Source organism: Pan paniscus, chromosome 9 (assembly GCF_029289425.2).
Source record: "Pan paniscus chromosome 9, NHGRI_mPanPan1-v2.0_pri, whole genome shotgun sequence".
Classification (NCBI taxonomy): Eukaryota; Metazoa; Chordata; class Mammalia; order Primates; family Hominidae; genus Pan; species Pan paniscus.
This window is the reverse complement of record NC_073258.2, coordinates 103,192,634-103,213,113: the sequence shown is the minus strand read 5'-3', so window position 1 is coordinate 103,213,113 and position 20,480 is coordinate 103,192,634. Positions and strand designations below refer to the sequence as shown.

At 40.1% G+C, this 20,480-nt stretch overlaps 1 protein-coding gene across 1 annotated transcript in view; it reads left to right on the top strand.

Annotated features, from left to right (window-relative positions):
- TMEM123 (transmembrane protein 123) overlaps positions 1-17,791 on the top strand; it is a 56,466-nt gene extending 38,675 nt beyond the window's left edge. The window contains exons 3-5 of the mRNA XM_003828384.5: positions 11,921-12,211; positions 12,431-12,584; positions 15,239-17,791. Of these exons, the coding sequence (XP_003828432.3) occupies positions 11,921-12,211; positions 12,431-12,584; positions 15,239-15,263 (470 nt within the window). The 3' untranslated portion in view covers positions 15,264-17,791. The remainder of the gene's footprint in view (positions 1-11,920; positions 12,212-12,430; positions 12,585-15,238) is intronic.
- Positions 17,792-20,480: the final 2,689 nt, after the last annotated feature.

Here is a 20,480-nt window from a genome sequence, read left to right as displayed (position 1 = left end):
TCTGAGTCTCTTTCCTCAGATTGGTCTCTTCTGTTGTTAATACTTGAAATCCTTGTCATGAATTTTTCAACTCTATCAGATCAGTTTGGTTCTTTCTTAAAATTGCTATTTTGTGTTTCAGCCCTTGTGTCATTTTACTGGATTCCTTAGGTTCCATGGATTGGGCTTCAACTTTGTCCTGAATCTTGATCTTTGTTGCCCTCCAGATTCTTAATTCCATGTCTGATGTTTTAGCCATTTCAGTCTCATTAAGAACCATTGCTGGAGAGGCAGTATGGTTGTTTGGAGGTAAGAAGACACTGCAGCTTTTTGAGTTGCCAGAGTTCTTGCGCTGGTTCTTTCTCAGCTGCGTGGGCTTTGAAGTTGCTGTCCTTTGAGGCTTTTGCTTTTATATTCTTTGATGCCCTTGATTTGACTGTGGCATAAGTTGGGTTCATTTGACTGGCTTTATTTCAGAATGCTTTCAGGGGGCCAAGGCTTAGCTCAGCACTCGGGGGCTGTGTGCTCTAACCCTGGAGGTCTGGGACCAGGCCTACAGCTTTGTTTTTTGGCCCCTCGAAGTTAAGCACCTGCCGTGCTGGAGGGACTTAGGTGTTCCTGGTCCACTGGCAATAACATTCCAATGTGGGGGTGCCAGCAAAAGCACTTTGTCAGGACGGTGGCAGCAGGGTCCACATGTATGTGCCAGTGGTGATGGGGTGGTGGGGTCTGTGCACATGTACACCAGTGGTGCATGCACTTTTAATTAAACTTATCTAGCTAGAGGAACCATCTCGAGATGGTTTCCAACAGTTTTGACAGAGCAAGTTTTTCCAAGTTCTTTCTCTTGGTGTGGATTAACACATACCTTAATAGAAACTTCTGAAGTATAAGTCTCACATTTAAGAGGAATACAGCCTTCAAAAGTTCTTAAATTTCTCTGAAATGGAAACATTTGTATGAGTTGCTGGAAGATGGTGTGCATTTTTTAAGCTTATTCTCACATCAAAAGTTCATTTTACCTTTCTTTCCAATATATGCATTTTTGCTATAAATCTCTAAGCATAACTTGAGTTGCATCCCACAAGTTTTTAGGTCATAGGTTCCTTATCAAAATATTTTTAAATTAATTTTTTTACTTTATCAATAATTGGGAAATATGTTACTTATTTTCTCATCCTTTGGGAATTAGCGTGTGAAGATTTCTGTAGTTTTTAGGTACATTGAAGGTATGTGAAGAAGTCAGATTTGTTAACATTGTTGAGAACCTGTCATTTCCTTATGAATTTCTTGGGGTCTGTTCTTTTGCTTAGAGATGTTGACAAAAGTCCAACTCTATAAAAAGTATCTACTTCTCTCCATCAGGTCTATCGTATTTTATTTTATATATTTCTCATCTTGTATATGAAATATATTTTCCTGTTAGATTAATCCATTTATGAGATGTCTTTTCTTTTTAAAAAATTTCTAGTGATACTTTTCACCTTAAAGACTTGCATATGATATTAATAGAGTTGTTATCTTTTTTTTCTGGCCAGTAGTTGTATTGTAAAATTTCTTTTCTTTACTCTTACTTTCAATACTTTTTAGCATTTCTGTATCTTATATTTAAGTTGTATTACTTATAAACAGTTAAATCCAGTCTCATAATCTCTGTCTTTTAAATGGCGTGTTGATTCTGTTTGCTTTTGTTTTTGAAACGGAGTTTTGCACTGTTGCCCAGGCTGGAATGCAATGGCACGATCTCGGCTCACTGCAACCTCCGCCTCCTGGGTTCAAGTGATTCTCCTGCCTCAGCTTCCTGAGTAGCTGGGATTACAGGCATGCGCCACCATGCCCTAATTTTGTATTTTTAGTAGAGACAGGGTTTCACCATGTTGGGTCAGGCTGGTCTTGAACTCTTGACCTCAGATGATTCGCCTCCCTTGGGCCTCCCAAAGTGCTGGGATTACAGGCATGAGCCACCGTGCCTGGCCTCTATTTGCTTTTAATATACCTTTAATATGATGTATAGACTGGTTCTTGAACATGAGTAGAATTTCACAGAGCTGAGAATGGGTGGGAAGCAGCCCAGGCACCTGAAGTAACATAACAAAGCAACAGAAATAAAAATGAACTGCCTGCTAGGGGATAGGTGGTAGATAGATCTTCCTCCTGGGGCAGAAGGGTAGGCAGCAGAGGGCAACTGGGGCCTTGTCTGTAATGGTGAAGAGTTCAGACATACCTTGGGTGCCCCCCAACTGTATATGCTCCAGACGGTGCTAGGCACTTGCACAGTTTGGAGAATATACTAGAAATTATCACGTTTTCCCAGAACTGTGTCTGACACTTTGATAGAATGAAATGAAAATATAAGACATCGTTCTTACAATTAATTCATTTGAAAAGATAAACAAGACCTGGAAAAATACTGTTTCTCTATAATCATACGGCACTTCCGACACCAGATGTGTGTTTTTTTTTCCCCCACCTCTGCCAGTTCTCAGACATCAGCTGAGTGTCCTACAATCCAATTCAGTTCTGACTCTATCTACTACCTATCTGGATTTAGTGTCAGATCCCACCAGTTAAGGTCTCAGCCCACAAGACTGCCCTCAGTTCAGATGCTAATTGCACGTTCAGCTCTTGTACTCCTAATTAACTATAAATCAGGCTTTCCCATAACTCCCTCCTTGGGTTACATAATTTGCTAGAATGGCTCCCAGAACTCAAGGAAACACTTTATTTACATTTATTGGTTTATTATAGAGGATATGTCAGGAGCAGCCAAATGGAAGAGATGGTTAGGGTAAGGTCTGGGCGTGGAGGAATGGTGTGCAGAGCTTCAATACGCTCTCTGGGAACACCGCCGTCTCAGCACCTCCATGTGTTCACCAACTCAGAAGCCCCTCAGATCTCAGTACAGGAGCTTTTATAGAGCTTAATTTCTAGCTTTCCCAAAGGTTGATGGATGGGGCTGAAACTTCCAACCCGCTAATCACCTGGTATTTCTGGTGAGGAGCCCATCCTGAGGCTGTCTATGGGCCCTACGCTATGGCAGTTGATTAGCCAAAAACTCAGGTTTGAGCAAAAGGGGGGTTCTCATGAATAACCAAAGACGCTCCCATCATTCAGGAAAATCCCAAGGGATTTTAGAAACTCTGTGCCAGGAACCAGGGACAAAGACCAAATATATTTTGTATTGTAACACACAAGATACATTAATTTTTAAAATAATAATAAAAGTTCAGAAAAATGAACAGTAGGTGTTCGATAGAAAGGAAGTTGCCTGAGGAGGAGGTGAAAATCAAACTGGCCCCTGGCATACGTATTGTAACTGTGTTGTTTCCTTCTTGTCCTTACTAGACCACCCTCCATGCTGACAAGGATCACGTCTCTTCTGTGTGTGCAGAGCCTCCTAGCATAGTTCTCGGTACAGAGAAGGTACTAAACCAGCCTATGGAAAGACATGAGGGAGGAGCAAGCTGCCAGCCTAACAGGGGTGTGATAAGGAGGAATAGCAGAGTGAATTCTGCTCCCTGGAGAGCAAGGATGCCAGGATGAGAGGCTTGGGGAGTTTTGAGCAGGAACAGGGGGAAAATATCAGTCTAGCCTGATGCTCTTGTGGCTGTGATTCATGCTTTTTTTTTTTTTTTTTTTTTGTAACTAACAGGGGTTATTGTGGATTGAGTCTGTGGAAACGGAATGGAATGGGCAAGACCTATGGGAAAAGCGTAAGGAAGCCTGGACACTGTCTACAGTGCCCTGTCAACTTTGCCCATCTGGTAGTCTCATCCCCTAGGAAGCCAGGCTGCTTTTCTCACCCTCTCTGCTCAGCTTCTTTGCAGTTCAATTCCAGTTCTGGGAATGAACAGGATCACCTTTCAGGCTATGTTTCCTTACACAGACCTGAACTATGTCTCAGTTGTTAGTTCTCATTGTCCTTAAGACAGGTCATTATCACTTTAACTGGAAGTGCCTCTTTCATTTATTGCCAGAGGAAACAAACATCCTATTTATGTTCATAGATATTAGTGGAATGAATGATAGTTTAACTAAAATGTGGTAGTAAATTTACTGCAGATATACTGTAACTTATTGGAATCCCTAGTTGTTAGTTTTCTGTGATCATATACAATTGTTTTTCCCTTTTGAAATTTTAGTTTTTGAGTTTAAAAATTTAGGAATTTATAAAACATTTTTAGAAAATGTACAGTTCTTTATCATGATGTGACTTTTTTAAAGCTCAGTTTTCTCTTAGATTTTTTTTTTTTTGAATCTAGATTTATCTAGTTTGTTTGTTTGTTTGTTTGTGACGGAGTCTTGCTCTGTCACCCAGGCTGGGGAGCAGTAGCGTGATCTCGGCTCACTGCAACCTCTGCCTCCCAGGTTCAAGCAATTCTCCTGCCTCAGCCTCCCGGATTACAGGCGCCCCCCACCATGCCCAGCTAATTTTTGTATTTTGAGTAGAGACAAGGTTTCACCATGTTGGCCAGGCTGGTCTCGAATTCCTGACTCGGGTGATCTGCCTGCCTGCCCGCCTGGGCCTCCCAAAGTGCTGGGATTACAGGTATGAGCCACCACACCCAGCCTGTCTAGGTTTTTTTAAAGATCTTTTTTTTTTTTTAAATCTAGATTTTCAATAGTGTGGATTTTTTATCTCCAGGTAATTTGAATTCAGAAGAATGTTTAGAATGAATCTGTTGACTCCGTGCAATGAGGAAAGGCCTCTTTGCTTTCTAAGCAATGAATGTTTCTGGAATTACACTGATATTTAGTTGATGGGGTAAGGTTGTAAATTCTATAGGAAAGAGATTCTCAAGGTTTTCATGTTTTAAAAAATTCCCAGAACCCCATATAAGAGTAGTTCTTAAATTTACTCAAGCTGCAGACCATTCTTAGAATCACAGACCCCTCAAAATAACTATGGCACCAGAAATTTATGGTTTATGTCTTGAATAGCTTAGTATTTTTGACAACTATACTAGGAAATGAAAAGCTGCTACTGTCCCATTTAAAAATCACTGAGATTTTTAAAAATTGGATGTGTATTTTCAACTCTGGTTTAAGTGTGTATTTGATGCCCTGATGAAAACAAATTGTCATCCTTAACTTTGAGATATTTAGGTTAAAGGAGAACAATATTATTAAATATTTAATAAATATTTTTGGACTCAAGGTTATAGGAATAAGGTTAAGTTATTTCAACACAGCAGAGATAGTCGGAATGAATCCAGACTTTGAGGAGTACTTTTACTTGAAACTAGAAAAATGGACTGCTTCACAGTGTCCTTGGCCTTGTTGCAACATGGTGGCTGTCTGGTATTAACAGAAAAAGGTCTGGGCCTCACTTTCTTCTTTTTGGGTGTTTGCATTGATAAATCAAAAATATCCCAATAGTGTGTTCTTCCATAAGATGTTATTCGGATGGTAGTTATGGTAACCATGGGAGCTCGGATATCTCACAGTGCCTACTCCTCAGCCTCCCATAGGGAACTGTACAGTGCAGCTCTGTAGGGGAGTTACATTTAATGAAATTAATGGTTATAAAGAATTAATTGAGCACTTCTCAGGGACTGTGGGAAGTACTTAACACAGATTATATCAGTGAATTCTCCCAGACTCTTGTGATAGCCCTGATTTATAGACCAGAAAGGGTAGTGAATCTCAGAGAGATTAAGTAACTTGCCTAAGGTACCCAAGCAAGTAAATTGCTGAGCTGATCCAGAGCTTGAGCTTATACTCACCATGCCTAGGTAACATTACCAGGCTTGGTAAAAAGAAGAGCCAGCAAATGGAAGCTCTAATTATAATCACAGAAAAATTAGGAGTAATAATTTTACCACCAAACAGGAATGAAGAACTGATTGGGCTGTTGGAGTATATTTTTTACAGCAGTGCCAGACATCACTCATAGCCACGTGTGCATTCTTTGTCGTCTTTCACTGTGGGCTGAACACTGCAGCTGCTGGGAAGGAAGGTGCATGGATGGTGTTATTACAGCCCTTTGCTTCATTTTTCCTGTAATTATGTTAGTTGAAACCAGGAGTTAAATAGAGAAATTCTTATATCTCTGATTGACATCTATAGATAATCTCAACTTTCATTAAAACAAGTTTTGTGAGTGGTTTGACAAGTATTTATGGACTTACTTCATATCATGGTGACTAGTTTCAAAGATCTGCAAAAGGAACCAGCTCAATAGAATCACTAGTGCCAGTTGTACCGTTGCACAGAGACATATTTTTTATAAATGAAAAAACCTTTGAAGCTGAGTGTATTAATTTGCTTGGGCTGCAGAAACAAAGTACCAGAAACTGGGTGGCTTAAACAACAGAAATTGATTGTCTCACAGTTCGGGAGGCTGGAGTCAGAGGTGAAGGTGTTTACAGGGTTGCTTCCTTCTGGGGGCTTTGAGACAATCTGTTCCATGCCTCCCCTCTGGCTTCTGGCGGTTTGTGGCAATCCATGGCATTCCCTGGCTTGTAGAGACATCACCATGATCTCTGTCTTCATCTTCACAGGGTGTTCTTTGTGTGTGTTTGTGTGTCTGTCTCCAACTTTGCACTTTTAATAAGGACACCAACCATAATGGATAAATAAGCCTAACCTAATGACTTAATGACCTTTGTAAAGATTCTCTCTCCAAGTAAGGTCACATTCTGAAGTACTGTGAGTTAGGACTTCAAAGTATGAATTTGGGCAGGGTGGAGAGGGGAACAATTCAACCCTTAACACTGAGCATGGACAACTGTATGTCACACACAGCCTTTCCCTGGTGGCTCTACCCTCCCAACTGCACTAGCTGAGGTGTTATAGATAGAATGTCCAATTCACTGAATAAGTTCTATTTAGTAGGGTGCAGCTCCTGTCCAGAATAATACCAAAATAATAAAACTCTACAGTGATTCAAAATTGAAACTTGTCCCTTCTGCCAGCCCAGGCCTGCTTCGGGCTTAGAAGCCTTGCAGTGGCAAAGCTAATGTTGTTGACTTCCTTGTTCCACCTCTTCTCCTCACTTCTGCTGTTTGCCACCCTTATGGAATCAGGCCTAGAGAGGCTTAAGGGACAAAAGCTGTTTGGTTGATGGCTGGGATGTTTTCATTTGGCACAGGTGCCCTCTGGATGGCAGATGTGTGGTTCTCATTGGTAGGTTCCTGGGAGATCCTCCTGCTAAGCCTCCCCCTTCAGCTCTTGGTGCAGTGGGCCTCCCCTCCAGCTGGCCCTTGCTTTTGATGCTCCACCCCCTACTGGTGACCTCCCCCTCTCTAAGCTGTACTCTCTTGGGAAGCTATCTTTTTTTTTTTTTTTTTTGACTGAGCCTCGCTCTGTTGCCCAGGCTGGAGTGCAGTGGCGCAATCTCAGCTCACTGCAAGCTCTGCCTCCCAGGTTCACGCCATTCTCCTGCCTCAGCTTCCCGAGTAGCTGGGACTACAGGCGCCCGCCACCATGCCCGGCTAATTTTTTATATTTTTGGTAGAGACGGGGTTTCACTGTGTTAGCCAGTGATCGATCTCCTGACCTCGTGATCTACCCACCTCAGCCTCCCAAAGTGCTGGGATTACAGGTGTGAGCCACTGTACTCGACCCCAGGAAACTATCTTTTTTAAGGCAATCTCATGTCAGTTATCTTCCATGGAGTTTGATTTGGTTCATGGGAAACAAGAACCTTTGCTGTTAGTGGAGGTGTGGTCTACTCCCAGTGCAGCCTTTTAAACTTAGCTGATGGGTAGATAGAGCTCAGTCACAGTGTCTCACGTTTGTTAAGGCTTGAATCAAATCCTACTGTCTGTGTCCATCCAAGTTCAGTAGATGCTTGTCCAGCTCTTCAGGTAGTGCCCTAGAAGCCTTCCCAGGCTGGTGTGAGGTGGAGGATGGCATTCTCCTCTTTACCCCCATAGACAGAGGAGGGAGTGGACACCCTGCACACTGACACCCTCCAGCAACATATGCGCCTCAGATTCTTCAACCTTAGCTTATCGGAGGCTGGAGGAGGCTGAGTGGCTAAGATGGGCAGACTTAGATAAAGCTTCACCCCTTGCAAGTCCCACATGGATGGTCCATTCTACATCTCTTTGCAGGTGTTAACTGTGCCACTCCTAGAGGTGCCAGTCAGCATTTCAACAGTTAAGGGAGAGGGAAGAAGACCAGAGTTAGGATGGTATCATTTGCAGAGGAAAACAAGTGACTATTTACTTATTACAGAAGAAGATTGGGTCATCCAGTGTGAATTTGGAGAGCATCCTTGCATTTCATTTATGCTTAAAAGCATCAGGAAACACAGTTTAATGCAAAATTTCCTTTTGCCTGTTTTGTCAATTCATAGAAATCGACAAAGAAATTGACATAGAAATTGACAAAATTTTTTGTTTCTTTAGCACATTTGGATTGACTTAGCGGAGAACTAACCTATTATAGCTTCCTATTTTTGCCCATGTGACTTTGTACAGTATCTTTGAAGAATGTTTTATTATACCAGAGGGCAGGGGAAGGGGTGTGTGTGTTGAATCCGAAAGCAGCATTGTGTTCATTGTTTTATTCTGCGGGATCATTCTGTTCTAAAGATAGGATATAAACGTTGGTTCTTTGCTGTATTTAATTTCATTGCAATAGAATCCATTCAGCATTTTTAAATAAAAGGTGATTATTTTAATGTTAAATTCTATTACTTATATCTCTATAGAACATTCAGACTTGAATAAGAAAAGATTAGTTCAAGTTCATTTGAACTTAGTGCTTTTGTATTACCTACTTGGATATTTATTATTTATTTGCCTATGTAGTATAAAAGCATTAATTCCTTTGGGCTTATTAAGAAAATAGATCAGGCCGGGCACGGTGGCTCACGCCTGTAATCCCAGCACTTTGGGAGGCTGAGGCGGGCAGATCACAAGGTCAGGAGATCAGATCGAGACCATCCTGGCTAACAAGGTGAAACCCCGTCTATACTAAAAATACAAAAATTAGCCAGGCGTGGTGGTGGGCGCCTGTAGTCCCAGTTACTCAGGAGGCTGAGGCAGGAGAATGGCGTGAACCTGGGAGGCGGAGCTTGCAGTGAGCTGAGATCACGCCACTGCACTCCAGCCTGGGCAACAGAGCAAGACTCTGTCTCAAAAAAAAAAAAAAGAATATAGGTCATACTCAGTAGAAGAGATCACAGAGACCCAAAGTTGAAGAAAGTAGTAGAAATTCCAGTAGTAAAACCCGATATGCAAGTAAGCAGCACTATTAAAACCAACTTGTTTTGACAGTTAAGTCAAAAATAAATATAGCTGGGGCCGAGCACGGTGGCTTAGCCTGTAATCCCAGCACTTTGGGAGGCCAAGGCAGGCAGATCACCTGAGGTCAGGAGTTCAAGACCAGCTAGGCCAACATGGCAAAACCCCGTCTCTACTAAAAATACAAAAATTAGGTGGGCTTGGTGGTGCATGCCTGTAATCCCAGCTACTAAGGAGGCTGAGGCAGGAGAATTGCTTGAACCTGGGAGGCAGAGGTTACAGTGAGCCGAGATCGCAGGCACCGGCCCTCCAGCCTGGGGGACAGAGCAAGACTGTTTCAAAAATAGTAATAACAATAATAAATACATATAGGGGCCAGGTGCAGTGGCTCACACCTGTAGTACTAGCACTTTGAGAGGCTGAGGTGGGCGGATCACCTGATGTCAGGAGTTTGAAACGAGCCTGGCCAACATGGTGAAGCGCTGTCTCTACTAAAAATACAAAAAATTAGCCAGGCGTCGTGGCATGTGCCTGTAATCCCAGCTACTGATTAGGCTGAGGCATGAGAATCGCTTGAACCCAGAAGGCGGAGGTTGCCCTGAGCCGAGATCATGCCACTGCACTCCAGCCTGGGTGACAGAGTAAGACTTTGTCTCTAAGTTAAATAAATAAATAAATATCAATCTGTCTGTCTTTCAAGAATAAGGCCAAAATAGTTGTGGAAGATAGGATAATATATGAAGTATCACTTTTGGTACTTGACAACAGTGGTGGGGCAAGGAACCTAAGGCATTGGTACTGCTCTCACTGGGGGAAAGGAGAAAGCAGGTCCAGTGGTTAATTCTGTGTACCTTAAGTATGTGGACATACATAATAAAATGGGAGTATAAAGGTGTCTTAGTACATTTTGTGTTGCTATAAAGGAATACCTGAGACTAGGTAATTGATAAAGAAAATGTTTATTTAGCTCAAGGTTCTGCAGGCTGGGAAAGTTCTGCAAGCCCTGGTTTCTGGGGAGGGCTTTTATAAAGCTGTGCCACAACATAGCCGAGAAGGTCAAAGGGGGAGTGGATAACTGCAAAGATAGAAAACCCGAGGAGCATCCTGGCTTTATAACAACCCCCTTTCATGGGAACTCATTTCCACAGGAACTGATCCAGTTTTGCCAGAATGAGAACTCACTCACTACCACGTGAAGGGCATCAAGCCATTTATGAGGGATCTGCCCCCATGATCCAGACAACTCCCACTAGGCCCCACCTCCCAAGACCGCCACATTGGAGATCAAATTTCAATATGAGTTTTGATAGGGACAAACAAACCAAATCCAAACCATAGCAGTAGGCAACATAGGAAACCAAAAAACCTGAAAATAAACTATGAGACAGGAAATGAATACAGAAATATATTACATCATATTAAATGGACAAAGACATATTAAAAGCTTTCATTCCCTAGACATTGTATCCTAATAGGTACCTATAGTTGTAAACGTTAGTTAAATTGTGGTGTTAAAAAGAAGATGCAGTATGAAATAAAATTAACACAGAAAGGTTTGCTTCTGGTTATAGGCCATATTTTATGCAAAAAGAAGGAAACCTTTGCTGGATGAAAACAAAAGTAATCGAAGTTTATTTTAAGGAGTATTGGCCGGGCACGGTGGCTCATGCCTGTGATCCCAGCACTTGGGGAAGCTGAGGCGAGCAGATCACTTGAAGTCAGGAGTTCAAGACCAGCCTGGCCAACATGGTAAAACCTTGTCTTTACTAAAAATACAAAAATTAGCCAGCATGGTAGCAGGCACCTGTAATCCCAGCTACTCAGGAGGCCAAGGCAGGAGAATCACTTGGACCCAGGAGGCGGAGGTTGCATTGAGCCGAGATCTTGACACTGCACTTCAGCCTGGGTGACAGAGTGAAACTCCATCTCAAAAGACAAAAAAGAAGTTAAGGAGCATGAACAAGATCTGTACCTATATGTTTCTGTTTACATCATACCCCCCAAAAAAGAAAAACTCAGTTGCAGGTATGAGCAAAGGTATTGTTTGAGTTGTGTATTTTAAATCACTAATTTTTCTTTTCATAAAAAATTGGCTTTTGGACTTTTAAAACTTTCACAGATAGTTTTAGAGCTGTCCTTCCAACTATGGGAAATTATTATTACCAGTATGACAGCTAGCCACATTCTGTGATGGTATTTCACTTCCTAATGCATAGTGGGAAGTTGGCTTTACTTTTACAAAAAATAACTCACTTGGACTTCCCATTCTACCAGGAGGGTTAGAAACATGCAGCTACTGATTTATTGTCCTCAAAGCCCCTTGGAAGGTATAGCAGAGAACTGGAAATTTAAAAACCATTTTTATATTCATTAGTTTATCCATCCATTCAACAGATATTTGTTGAAAGCCTATTATGTGATATGAAATACATTGAGATGTTCAGACAGAGATGATTAAGACATGTCCCTGCACTGAGGGAACTCTGTCTTCTGGGGTTTTTTTTTTTTTTTCTTCATATCTTCCCCAAAATTTCTAACTTTATATAAATTTAGACTTGGTTTCTGTTGAGTCTTTTACTAGTTTGAGACATTTTATTGCAGTATAGTGCAAAGTATTAGTATGTTAAATGCTGCTGTATTTGTAAGATCTCTTGCTTTGTCTGTGACCATGAAAGTCTCAGTGAAATGGGATCTTATTCCCTAAATCATAGCTCTGGTTTTAATGTTTCTTGATATTATTGCAGAGACTCTCCAACATGTGCCTTCTGACCATACAAATGAAACTTCCAACAGTACTGTGAAACCACCAACTTCAGTTGCCTCAGACTCCAGCAATACAACGGTCACCACCATGAAACCTACAGCAGCATCTAATACAACAACACCAGGGATGGTCTCAACAAATATGACTTCTACCACCTTAAAGTCTACACCCAAAACAACAAGTGTTTCACAGAACACATCTCAGATATCAACATCCACGATGACAGTAACCCACAATAGTTCAGTGACATCTGCTTCTTCATCAGTAACAAGTATGTATTAAAGCTGACCTTTTTTTCCTATGCTGCAAGGAGTTAAATGCCACATTTAAGTCATTATTCTGTCTGGCAAAAATAATATAGAAACTTTATATGCCTAGATTTCCCTTAATTCCTAATTAAATGTTCTTAACACAGAAAATCAGAGAGCTTTAATTACAATGTTAAAAAAAAAATAACGCTAAAGCCCTTTTTTGTTTTCTTTTGTTCTAGTCACAACAACTATGCATTCTGAAGCAAAGAAAGGATCAAAATTTGATACTGGGAGCTTTGTTGGTGGTATTGTATTAACGCTGGGAGTTTTATCTATTCTTTACATTGGATGCAAAATGTATTACTCAAGAAGAGGCATTCGGTATAGAACCATGTAAGTTTTGAATAGCCAGGACTTTTTAAAAAAAATTGTTGGTGCACATCTTTAATTATGATAGAATATCAAGCCAGTGCTCATCTCAGGGATGAATAATTGATAGATTTATGAGTTATATTCCCATTAACCCTTTTGGCCCAAAGTAAATTGTTTATGTACAAGCTTGTGATTATAATTATTTGCAAATGAAAATGGATGTATGTACTTAAAAAATGTATTTTACTAGTGTCAAACACACTTTACAGGAGACCAAAGTTAACCTACCCTGAAATTTTCACTTACTCATACCAATAATCGTAAGAAATACCAGTTCCCAGCAGGCTTTTGACTTAGTATGTCTGTGTCTGTTGTGGTACTAAATAGCATCCTTGGTAAAACCATGGCTTTTGTTTTCCACGACAAAGACAAAAAAAATTCCTCTGACAGCCTCATTATCCCTGAAAATTTAAATGAGTGGTTAGTATAAATAATATAATTTATCATTTTACCTGTAGCAAAACTCTCTTTTTAGATGTGCATTATCAACAAGACCTAATCCATGTTTACTCTACATGTAGCTCTATAGGTCTGATGGTTTGAGGATATATCCAAACTTTTGTTGCTCCAATAGTCCTTTTTGTTTTTGTTTTTTGAGTCTTACATGTTGTCTTAGTTCATGCTGACACAACAAAGTATCATACAGCTGGGTGCCTTAAACAGCAGACATTTAGTTCTCACACTTCTGGAGGCTCGGAAGTCCAAGATCAGGGTGCCACCATGGTTGAGTTCTAGTAAGGGCCTTCTTCACATGGCAGAAAGAAGGCGAGCTAGTTCTCTGACCTCTAATTGTAAGGGTATTAATTCTGTTCATGAGGGGTCCACCCTCACGACCTAACTACCTCCCCAAGGCCCCACTTCAAAATATCATCACACTGGGATTAGGGTTTCAACATACTCATATTGGGTGACACAAATGTAAGAGCTAATTCACTTTTTTTAGTGTTAATGTATATAAATACCATAGAACAGATGACTGTTTTCCAAAATTTGCCCTGTGGGTTAACATTTGACATACATGTGTCCCACACACACAGTTCCTATATCAAAAAGTGTGGGAAATGTTCAGTTGACTAAAGTAAACTAAGACAGTTTACTATAAGACTTCTCTAAGCCTTTAAAATATTGATATACATTATGATTTTCCAGGATGGAATACAGTATGAACTGTTTGCCAAATTTTTAACCAAAATACTTGTTGAATGAATAAATCCCTCCCCCTGCCCCTCTTCAATGGGAGCTAACACTGTCTATCTCTTGGAACTAGTATTGTGTGGAACACATTTTGGGAAATGTTGGAATAGGCCATTGGAATCTTCCAGTTTTGACACTACATATGATTCAGTACACATAAAAGTAAATCAAACTTCTTGATAGATTTTAAGAACATGGAAGTTTCCCAGATTTTCAGGTTACTGACATAAGCTCTAAATAAACATTGCATCATAAATGAAAATTGGATCTAACAGTTATATTACTAATACTTAAACAAAAATGATAATTTAAGAACAGATTTTTTTTTTTTTTGAGATGGAGTTTCCCTCTTGTTGCCCAGGCTGGAGTGCAATGGCACGATCTCGGCTCACTGCAACCTCTGCCTCCTGGGTTCAAGCTATTCTCCTGCCTCAGCCTCCCCAGTAGCTGGGATTATAGGTGCCTACCACCACGCCCAGCTAATTTTTGTATTTTTGGTAGAGATGGGGTTTCTCCATGTTGGCCAGGCTGGTCTCAAACCCCTGACCTTAGGTGATCCTCCCACCTTGGCCTCCCAAAGTGCTGGGATTACAGGCGTGAGCCACCACATCTGGCCTTAAAAACATATTTTTAAAAGTTATATTTAAAGTTACGTTGCATATATTTATCATATCAAACTCACTTTAGCTTCCATGATCACATGAGATCAGACACATTCACAGTGGCGTGGCTGTAGGCTCAAACTGATTTTAAAAGAATATTAAGGTGGTGGTTTGTCAGATTAAAGGCATATTCAGAAACATTCTTTTTTAAGGTCAATACATGAAAGAATACATAAAAGAAACCATGACTAAACAGAGTGCTTTGCAGTGGCTCTGTCACCCATGTCACCCAGGTTGGAGTGCAGTGGTGCGATCACGGGTCACTGCAACCTCAGCCTCCTGAGCTTAAGTGATCCTCTTACCTCAGCCTGCTGAGTAGCTGGGACTACAGGCATGCAATGCCACACCAGGCTAATTTTTAAATGTTTTATAGAGATGGTAGTCTCACTGTTTTGCCCAGGCTGGTCTCAAACTCCTGGGCTCAAGTGATCCTCCGTTCTGACCTCCTAGAGTTCTGGGATTATAAGCATGAGCCACTGTGCCCAGCTAGAAAGAAATATTTAATAGGGACTTACAAATAGAAGCTATGTCTGTGTCTATGATTGCAGCAAGACAAGATGGTGGATCCCCATGCCATTAACCCCCAGATCTTTAACCACTACAGTATATTGGATACTTAAGGAACTTTACACAGAACAGTGACCATTTTGATTGTGCAGCTTGAAATTGTTCTAATCCTACTTTACTAACAAATAGGAACATAACTAGTTTTGACAGAAAAAACAAAACAAAGTAATTGTAACTTTTAATATATTACAGAGATGAACATGATGCCATCATTTAAGGAAATCCATGGACCAAGGAAGGAAGACAGATTGATGCTGCCCTATCAATTAATTTTGGTTTATTAATAGTTTAAAACAATATTCTCTTTTTGAAAATAGTATAAACAGGCCATGCATATAATGTACAGTGTATTACGTAAATATGTAAAGATTCTTCAAGGTAACAAGGGTTTGGGTTTTGAGATAAACATCTGGATCTTATAGACTGTTAATACAATGGTTTTAGCAAGTTCATGGTAAGACAAACAAGTCCTATCTTTTTTTTTTTGGCTGGGGTGGGGGCATTGGTCACATATGACCAGTAATTGAAAGACGTCATCACTGAAAGACAGAATGCCATCTGGGCATACAAATAAGAAGTTTGTCACAGCACTCAGGATTTTGGGTATCTTTTGTAGCTCACATAAAGAACTTCAGTGCTTTTCAGAGCTGGATATATCCTAATTACTAATGCCACACAGAAGTTATACAATCAAACTAGATCTGAAGCATAATTTAAGAAAAACATCAACATTTTTTGTGCTTTAAACTGTAGTAGTTGGTCTAGAAACAAAATACTCCAAGAAAAAGAAAATTTTCAAATAAAACCCAAAATAATAGCTTTGCTTAGCCCTGTTAGGGATCCATTGGAGCATTAAGGAGCACATATTTTTATTAACTTCTTTTGAGCTTTCAATGTTGATGTAATTTTTGTTCTCTGTGTAATTTAGGTAAACTGCAGTGTTTAACATAATAATGTTTTAAAGACTTAGTTGTCAGTATTAAATAATCCTGGCATTATAGGGAAAAAACCTCCTAGAAGTTAGATTATTTGCTACTGTGAGAATATTGTCACCACTGGAAGTTACTTTAGTTCATTTAATTTTAATTTTATATTTTGTGAATAAGAACTGTAGAGCTGCTTTCAATATCTAGAAATTTTTAATTGAGTGTAAACACACCTAACTTTAAGAAAAAGAACCCCCTTGTATGATTTTCAAAAGAACATTTAGAATTCTATAGAGTCAAAACTATAGCGTAATGCTGTGTTTATTAAGCCAGGGATTGTGGGACTTCCCCCAGGCTACGTTTTAAACCTGCAGGATGAAAATGCTGTATTTTCTTTCATGCACTGTCGATATTACTCAGATTTGGGGAAATGACATTTTTATACTAAAACACCAAAATATTTTAGAATAAATTCTTAGAAAGTTTTGAGAGGAATTTTTAGACAGGACATTTCCTCCTTCCTGATTTGGATATTCCCTCAAATCCCTCCTCTTACTCCATGCTGAAGGAGAAGTACTTTCAGATGCATTATGTTAATTGAGAGAAAAAGCACAGTATTGTAGAGACACCAATATTAGCTAATGTATTTTGGAGTGTTTTCCATTTTACAGTTTATATTCCAGCACTCAAAACTCAGGGTCAAGTTTTAACAAAAGAGGTATGTAGTCACAGTAAATACTAAGATGGCATTTCTATCTCAGAGGGCCAAAGTGAATCACACCAGTTTCTGAAGGTCCTAAAAATAGCTCAGATGTCCTAATGAACATGCACCTACATTTAATAGGAATACAATAAAACTGTTGTCAGCTTTTGTTTTACAGAGAACGCTAGATATTAAGAATTTTGAAATGGATCATTTCTACTTGCTGCGCATTTTAACCAATAATCTGATGAATATAGAAAAAATTGATCCAAAATATGGATATGATTGGATGTATGTAACACATAGAGTATGGAGGAAATTTTCTGAAAAATACATTTAGATTAGTTTGAAAGAGAGGTGGGCTGATGGCTGAGTTGTATGTTACTAACTTGGCCCTGACTGGTTGTGCAACCATTGCTTCATTTCTTTGCAAAATGTAGTTAAGATATACTTTATTCTAATGAAGGCCTTTTAAATTTGTCCACTGCATTCTTGGTATTTCACTACTTCAAGTCAGTCAGAACTTTGTAGACCGACCTGAAGTTTCTTTTTGAATACTTGTTTCTTTAGCACTTTGAAGATAGAAAAAACACTTTTTAAGTACTAAGTCATCATTTGCCTTGAAAGTTTCCTCTGCATTGGGTTTGAAGTAGTTTAGTTATGTCTTTTTCTCTGTATGTAAGTAGTATAATTTGTTACTTTCAAATACCCGTACTTTGAATGCAGGTTTTTTTGTTGTTGTTATCTATAAAAATTGAGGGAAATGATGTTATGCAAAAAAAATTTTGCTTTGGACCATATTTCTTAAGCATTAAAAAAATGCTCAGTTTTGCTTGCATTCCTTGAGAATGTATTTATCTGAAGATCAAAACAAACAATCCAGATGTATAAGTACTAGGCAGAAGCCAATTTTAAAATTTCCTTGAATAATCCATGAAAGGAATAATTCAAATAGAATAATTCAAATACAGATAAACAGAGTTGGCAGTATATTATAGTGATAATTTTGTATTTTCACAAAAAAGTTAAACTCTTCTTTTTATTATAATGACCAGCTTTTGGTATTTCATTGTGACCAAGATCTATTTTTAGAATAAAATTGTTCTCCTTCTAAAAGTTTTAAGTGTGTGATTTTGCTTCATTTCATTAAACTCAAGATAAATAGAAAACACTCAAAAGGGCAGATTGCAAGTGTGGTTGTCTGGGTAAGGAGCAGCAGCACCACCTGGGAACGTGTTAGAAAATGCAAATTCTTTGGCCCCAACCATGTTGAGTTGGAAATTCTGGGGTAGAGCTCAGCGGTCTGATTGTGTTTTTAGAGACAGGGTCTTGCTCTGTCACCGAGGCTGGAGTGCAGTGGCACAATCATTGCTCACTATAACTAACTTTGAACCCCTTGGCTCAGTTCAAGCTATCCTCCAGCCCCAGCCTCCTAAGTAGCTAGGACTACAGGCATGCACCACCACACCCAGCTATTTTTAAAACATTTTTGTAGAGACGGGGTCTTGCCATGTTGCCCAGGCTAGTCTCAAACTTACAGCGTCAAGCAATCCTCCTGCCTTGGCCTCCCAGAGTGCTGGGATTACAGGACTCACCCACTGCACCTGGCCAGCAATCTATTTTAATGACTCTACCATGTGATTCTGATGTGCACCAAAATTTGAGAACCACTACTCAAAGGATTTTTATTTGCAGCTGCTGCTTTATTCGGCTGGACAGAATTTTAAAAATTGGTATACTAATGGTAGAAAATCTACCATTCTCTAGATAAATCAGTTACACATCCATTAGTGTATAGTATGGTATTTTCAACAGTCTTTTTCTTCTTTAAAAGTAGATATAATTTAGGCTGGGTGCAGTGGCTCACACCTGTAATCTCAGCACTTTGGGAGGCTGAGGCAGGCGGATCACCTGAGGTCAGGAGTTTGAGACCAGCCTGGCCAACATGCGAAACCCCATCTCTACCAAAAATACAAAAATTAGCCAGCTGTGGTGGTGTTTGCTTGTAATCCCAGCTACTGGGGAGGCTAAGGAAGGAGAATCGCTTGAACCCGGGAGGTGGAGGTTGTAGTGAGCCGAGATCACACCACTGCCCTCCAGCCTGGGTGACAGCAAGACTACGCCTCAAAAAAAAAAAAAAAAAAAAACTAGATATAATTTATATCTGAGAATGGATTTAAATATTTGTTATAAGACAACCAAGGTAAAATGATGCTGTCTTAAGAAAAAAAAATTTTTTTCTTTGAGTTTTGCTCTTGTCACCCAGGCTGGAGTGCAATGGCATGACCTTGGCTCACTGCAACCTCCACCTTCCAGGTTCAAGCGATTCTCCTGCTCCAGCCTCCCTAGTAGCTGGGATTACAGGTGTCTGCCACCACGCCCAGCTAATTATTGTACTTTTAGTAGAAATGGAGTTTCACCATGTTGGCCAAGCTGGTCTCGCACTCCTGACCTCAGGTGATCCATCCACCTCAGCCTCCCAAAGTGCTGGGGTTACAGGTGTGAGCCACTGCACCCAGCCAAAAAAAATTTTAAGTACCCTCCTATAGTCAAGCTCTGATGTCAGATTGCTTAGGGTTAAGTGCTTCCTCTACTACATACTAGCTGTATGACCTTGAGTAAGTTACTCCTCTTATCCTCCATGTCATCTGTAAAATGGGGATAAGTAACAGTACTTACTGCACAGGGTTATTGCATGAGGATTATATAGGATACTTCATGTAAATTATTTAGGATACTGTCTTGCACAAGTGCTTTTAAAAAGTCTTATTAATCCCGACAAAGCCAATTTTCTGATACCCAAGGGGGAAAAAAAAAGTACCCTCTTTGGATATTTCCGCCTCCCTCCTCACTTTGCTATGGCTTCACAATGGCCACAGTTTACTCCCCCAACAACTTTAGGTGTGGGTATGTGTCTTGCTTTTAGTCCATAGGTATGAGAGTGGATGTAATAAACATGATGTCTGTTCTGGGGGTAAAAAGGCCCTCCTAACTTTCAGCTAATCACTTTTTAAAAATTACATTATACCTACCAAAAAATGCACAAATCAGAAGTATATGGAAATTTTGGCAAGTGATGTCACCAAAATGGTGGAGGAGATAACAGCCTTCATGCCCTGTCAAAAGAAACAAATACACACTGCTATCCACAAACCAAAATAGCCCTGGAGGGCTCAAGGGCAATTGTCTTAATATATGTATGTATGTTTGTATGAATTAATGAATGGCAGGATCTCTCACTGTGTCGCCTATGCTGGAGTGCAGTGGTGTGATCATAGCACACTGCAGTCTCAAACTCCTGGGCTGAAGTGATCCTCCCACCTCAGACTCCCCAGGTAGCTGGGACTCAGGTGCCACCATGCTTGACTAAGTTTTTGGTTGTTTTTTGTTTTTGTTTCTGAGTAGAAACAGGGCCTCACTATGTTGCCTATGCTGGTCTCAAACTCTTGAGCTCAAGCGATCCTACTGCCTCAGCCTCCCAAACTGCTAGAATTACAGGCATGAGCTACTGCACCCGGCCTCAAGGGCCCATTAAAAAATGTGCAACAACCTAGTGGAGAATTAAAAGAAAAAATGCACATAAAAAATTGCTTATGAGATCAGAATTCCTGAGACACCAGAAGATGGCTAAGAAGAAAGGCAGGCACTATTGATATCAGTCATGTGGCCTGCTCTGCAGAGGATACCACCTTCTTTTGCCACAAAGGTAACCAACAGCCATGGCCATAGCAAGCTAGTTTGCACTCCAGAGCCAAGATCTCTCTGCATGTCCACACTCCAAACACCAACTCAGCTGCCATTGAGA